This window comes from Danio aesculapii, chromosome 7, assembly GCF_903798145.1.
Source record: "Danio aesculapii chromosome 7, fDanAes4.1, whole genome shotgun sequence".
NCBI classification, from domain to species: domain Eukaryota; kingdom Metazoa; phylum Chordata; class Actinopteri; order Cypriniformes; family Danionidae; genus Danio; species Danio aesculapii.
This window is the reverse complement of record NC_079441.1, coordinates 66,282,506-66,288,505: the sequence shown is the minus strand read 5'-3', so window position 1 is coordinate 66,288,505 and position 6,000 is coordinate 66,282,506. Positions and strand designations below refer to the sequence as shown.

General features: G+C 37.6%; 1 protein-coding gene across 1 annotated transcript in view; it reads right to left on the bottom strand.

Moving 5' to 3' along the window:
* Positions 1-890: 890 nt before the first annotated feature.
* cpne7 (copine VII) overlaps positions 891-6,000 on the bottom strand; it is a 123,224-nt gene continuing 118,114 nt past the window's right edge. The window contains exons 10-11 of the mRNA XM_056460797.1: positions 5,702-5,938; positions 891-1,717 (exon numbers count right to left, since the gene is read on the bottom strand). Of these exons, the coding sequence (XP_056316772.1) occupies positions 1,577-1,717; positions 5,702-5,938 (378 nt within the window). The 3' untranslated portion in view covers positions 891-1,576. The remainder of the gene's footprint in view (positions 1,718-5,701; positions 5,939-6,000) is intronic.

Below are 6,000 nucleotides of genomic sequence, written 5' to 3'. Positions count from 1 at the left end.
AAGTTAATGAACTGATTCATATGTATTAGACCTGTCACGTTACACAATTTCAGTATTGAAATAAAAAAAAAACATCTATTTCCCGTTAACATTTAAGCCGCTGTTAAGCGCATTCTTAACACAGCTGATTTGCCATTGTGTTCACTAGTGCTCAACAGAAATGACTGTGATTGGCCGTGAAGGTCATCAGTTCACTGCACTTTACCAATGTTTACCGAGAGCACCGGTGACCTTCACGGCCAATCACAGTCATTTCTGTTGAACACTGGTGAATACTATGACAAATCAGCGGCGTTTAAGAATGCGCTTAGCATCGCTTCAATGTTAGCGAGAAATGGGCGTTTTTAAAACTTCAGTATCGGGACAGATAACACAAGGGTGTGCTACAGAGGACTGCATTGTTTTATCGCTTACTGGGTTACATAGGCTGAAGCAGGGAAGCGTCCCCACGGTGTTTACCTGCAGCCATGAGCTGAAGCCTAGGAGGACACTTAAAGCGTATTACTCTTAAAGAGATTGTGATTTTGTTTGATGCTAAATTGCTTTTAATTGTTTAAATTAAACTGAACTGAACGATATTAAAGTGATGTTTACACCACATCTGCATTTTGAAATCACAGCAACAGCTGGGGGTTTGTAGTTCACAGCATGTTGTTGCAATGTTTACAGTGCTGATCCTATACTTCCGGGTTTCTTCCCACCGAAGCCTCGCTTATGCTTTTTAAATTGGCGGCCACGTGAAATAAGCGTATAAAGTTTTCTAACAGGCCAATGACATGATCTAGTGGGTCTCTGTCATCTTTAATGTGCGCGTTCACGATTTCAGGAGGTATGGCTTTGGATGGCAGGGGAGGGACTGTGTTGTCAAATATATTATGCTAACTGGTTAGCATTAAGGCAGATCACCTACTGCATCTTTAAAAAACCAGCAAGACAAACCAGCCAAACACATCAGTCTGTGTGAGTATAACTGCTGCACCGCTGCATTAAAGGTGACAGATTTGACAAAGCAGCTTGAAACGGTGCACTGTTAGCATGCTAATTAATAAAGCGTCACCTCTAATACTGACTAATCAGCTAATGACCATTCTTGCGCTCATTACTTTTTCATCAACATTGCAACAAAATATGCATATTTGTCAGGCGGAACCAAAGCGAACTCTTTGAATTAATCAATATACATGCCATTTTCGAATAATTACATTACAAGCGTCCACGCCATTTCTGTTCCAGTTCCCCAGGAGTCAGAAATGAAAGCTTCTTGAAGGGCATATAAAACAGCAGAATGCAGAAAGCGGCCTTGTGCAGTTGAAAAGAGTCGAGCCAGCGGGGATCAGAAAGCCTGTGGTCCTGATGGGAATTCAATGCATTGTCTCTGCCCTTCCGAAGAGGGGAAAAAGGCCTTCGGTTTGCATGCTGGGGGAACAGTCCTGTTTTTTTTTTCCAAGGGCAACATTGAGATCCAAACGGTCAGTGGTGTATGATCATCTTATGGATGAGGAAATGCAGTCAGGATGAGAGTGTGTTGGTCTCTTTGTCTTTCTCTGCAGTACTGTGGAAAGCTGCTGTTTGAGAGTTATTCAGGTGTGTTGGCGATGGAGTTGGGGGTTGAATTGAGCACCGGGTTCATCGGCGGTATGGCCTTGTGGCTGAAGTATTCCACCACTTGTTTGGGCACCTCCGCTAGGACACATTTAGCCAGGGCAGCTGGTGATGCCTGCAAACAAAGCACATAAAGAAAAAAACATTAACAATAATGGAAATAGAAAACAACAGAATTCACGGTAAACTGCGTTCTAACAAAGGGATGCGGAAAGTACAATTAGTGATTGGATTTTTTTGGGGGAGAGCCAAGCGGCAGGCTGTTAGGAGAGTATTTACATGGTTTTAATCCTCGCTTTTGTAAAATGATTGTTTTTTTTTATTTATTTCTAAATCAGCAGAGGGGACAAATCACTCTTGTGGAGAAAACTGCAGCGCTCTGAGAGCAGTTTTTCGTTCAGATGTACCTTCGGCATATGCTGTTTTTGTCTCGCTGCCTGCTTCATTCTCCAAAGAACCGTGTTATTTAGGCAAGAATAAACCCATGGCTCTTTTTCCAGTGTGTTACATTTATTTTTCAACATTTAAGCCCATAAAAACTAATGCAATGTATTATTATAGAGTAGTTCTCTGTAATTCCATTTAACTGCAGTATATCTTGCTAGGAAGCTAATGTAAATCTAAATGTATGAATATATATTTGCTGTATGTAGTTGAAGGCCGAAATTAGAGCATTTAAACACTTTCTATAATTGCTGAGGGTTTCCTTGCCATCACCCTGATCCTTCGCTCACTCCACAGATTCTCAATTGGATTTAATTCAGGACTCTGGCTGGGCCACTGTACATATATAGTTGAAGGCAAAATTATTAGCCCTCCTGTGAAATTTAAAACCTTTTCCAAATATTTCCTGAGTGCTGTTTAATCGAGACACTTTTTTAACACATTTCTAAACAAGATAGTTTTAATAACTAATTTCTAATAACTGATTTATTTTATCTTTGCCATTACAACAGTACATAATATTTTACTAGTTATTTTAAAAGATACTAGTATTCAGCTTAAAGTACAATTTAGAGACTTAACTAGGTTAATTAGGTTAACAAAGTTAGGTTAATTAGGCAAGTCATTGCCTAATTAATCATTGGTTTATTCTGTAGCCATTTGAAACAAATATTTCTTAAGGGGGCTAATAACATTGACCAAATTAAAAAAAGAAATAAGACTTTTTTTCAGAAGAATATATAGGCAAAATTATAGGCCAGGGCTATTCAATTGGTGGCCGTGGGCTGAACCTGGCCCGCGTTGCAATTTGTTCCGGCCCTTCAAATACTGCGACCAAGACATCAAAAATAAATTTAGTTGTATTAACTATAGCAGCATATGTGTCTGAATGTAGAAGAAGCCTACTTAAGCAATACACTGCTTTTGTTGTGCTTTGAACATTTGAATGTTTGTAAAAAAAACACATTGTACAATGTGCTGATATGATGTAGTTTTAAAATAAAATACTATATATTAACATTTTAATGTAGAAAAAAATCTAACATGAGCGTCTTAAGGAGCAAAAATACAACATATGGGCTCTTTTATGCTGTTGAGTCATCACTCATATTGCAAGTCATATCTCTCCGGCCCCTCATTTGGGATACTTTTCATGAACTCGCCCCCATGACAAACTAATTAAATAGCCCTGTTGCTGCAGTGCTGCTTCATTTAACATCACTTGGGAAATATTTGTTTGTAAAATTTCACAGGAGGGCTAACAATTTTGCCTTCAACTATATATGTACAGTGGCCCAGCCAGAGTCCTGACTTAAATCCAATTGAGAATCTGTGGAGTGAGCTAAAGATCAGGGTGATGGCAAGGAAACCCTCTAACCTGATCATCGCTAAAGATGAACGGGCAAAAATCTGGACAGCAATTATAGGAAGTGTTTGATTTCTGTAATGGCCAATAAAGGTTTTTTTTATTGATTATTGAGAAAGGTATGAATAATTTTGGACATACAACTTTTTTCTTCAAAGGTAAATAAAAAGGGATAAATATATTTTTTTCCCACAATGATGACTTGCCTCTTGTACATTGTTTTATTATCTTTGGGAGAAAAAGTAACTTTAAGTATGAATTTGTCAGGGATATGAATAAATTCGGGCTTGCCTGTAAATAATATAAAATTTGTATATATATATATATATATATATATATATATATATATATATATGTATATGTATATATTAATTCATTTTCCTTCAGCTTAGTCCCTTTATTTGTCAGAGGTCGCCACGGTGGAATGAACCGCCAACTTATCCAGCATATGTGACTATATTTCATGATGCAACTCTTTCATTATGTATATATTTCATTATGCAACTCAAATCTTCTATTTCTTAAATTGACTAAGGCCGTTTCTCTGGTGCATTAAAGGTGATAGATTTGAAGAAGCAGCTTTTCCAATTAGGTTTAGATGAGCAAATGGTGAATCAGTCCTCAGTCAATATTTTAATTAAAGCGCCTACACTAAAATATTTAAAGCTAGTCAACAAGAATAATTTGCTAGTCAGCTGAACATTCTCATCAAGATGACTTTAGCAGAGAAATATCTGTGCAGTAAAACCAAATATAAAGGTAACTGTGACTTTCATTCATTCATTTTCTTTTCAGCTTGGCCCCTTTATTGATCTGGGGTCACCACAGCGTAATGAACCACCAACTTATCCAGCATATGTTTTACGCAGCGGATGCCCTTCCAGCTGCAACCCCTCACTGGAAAACATCAAGACACACACATACACTATGGACAACTTTGCTAACCCAATTCACCTATAGCGCATGTCTTTGGACTGTGGGGGAAACCGGAGCACCAGGAGGAAACCCACAAGAAGACAGGGAGAACATGCAGACTCCACATAGAAATGCCAACTGACCCAGCCCAGGCTTGAACCAGTGACTTATCATAACATCAGAAGAGACTCCAAAACCTGAAGTTAATGGGTCAGAAAAGGGAGACATCCAAAATATGTACTGTTGGTGTGCCTCCAGGAACAGGGTCTTACATCACTCCACTTTATATATAACAATGTGATCTCTTATTTTAAACTCTTTATTATTAACGCTGAATATAATATAACCAATATAACCAATAGTCTTAATAACTTAGATATTTTTGATAGGATGAGGATTAAAAAACTACTGCTTAACTTGATATGCTGATGCTTTTATTGCAAACATTTAGCTATGGAAAAGAAAATGCAGTTTCTCTGGATTTACAGGATTTATCAGGTATGGGTTTGAGTAAAATGGTCATATTTTTTCTTCTACAAATTTCTAATTACATTTCTTCCTAATTTAAATGAAAATGTTCTACATAAAAAAAATTCTACATAAAATGACAACTGGTGAGAAAAACAAATTATATTTCTATCTTAACTAAATTATATTTCTATCTTAGGTTTTTAGATAAACTTGTCCATGGTTTTATGACCAGCAGGGTGGATTACTGTAATGGACTCCTTCCCAAAAAGGCTGACCAGAACCAGAAAATCCTAGTACATCACACCTGTCCTCAGGTCTTTACACTGGTTCCCAGCTACATTCAGAATAGATTTTAAAGTATTAGTACTTGTCTATAAATCTAAATGGCCTAGGACCTCAATACATTACAGATATTCTCACTGAATACAAATGTAACAGGTCACTGAAATCATTAGGATCAAGTAAATTAGAAATTCCAAGAGTTCAGTCAAAGCAGCGTGAATCCGCCTTCAGCTACTGTGCCCCCTGCTGCTTGAATCAGCTTCCAGAAATGATCAGATGTGCTCCAACATTAGGTACATTCAATCAAGATTTAAAACACATCTGTTTAACTGTGCCTTTACTAAATGAGCACTGTGCTACGTCCGACAGATCACATTATTACGTCTTTCTTTTCTTTTTCAATCATTTATAACCTGTTTAAAAACATTTTAATAATTTTAAATCCTTTTACCAGTTTTATTTTCTTGTTTCTTAAACATGTTGAATTACCTTTGCATTAAATAAACTTGATACATTTATCACAATTTATCTTAATTTGGAAGAAATATCATTAGTAGTTCACAGAATAAAACACTTACACATTTCTTTTACTCAAACACCTCATGACAGAGAAAGACTGACCGTTTTAAAGTCTCTGAAGGGGACAAACTGGACGATGTCCCTCAGGACTGGCTCTCCTTTGGGTGAGCGCAGGACCCCGTCATCTCCATCGAGGATCTGCATGTCTGTGAAGTCTGCGTTTCCCACTCCCACTATGATGATAGACATGGGCTGGTATGAGGCCCGGACTATAGCCTCCCGTGTGTCCGCCATGTCTGTGACCACCCCATCTGTCAGGATCAGCAGGATATGATACAGCTGCCAGAAGCAAAAAGGTATGTAGTTTAGTAATTCATTCATTCATTTTCTTTTTGGCTTTG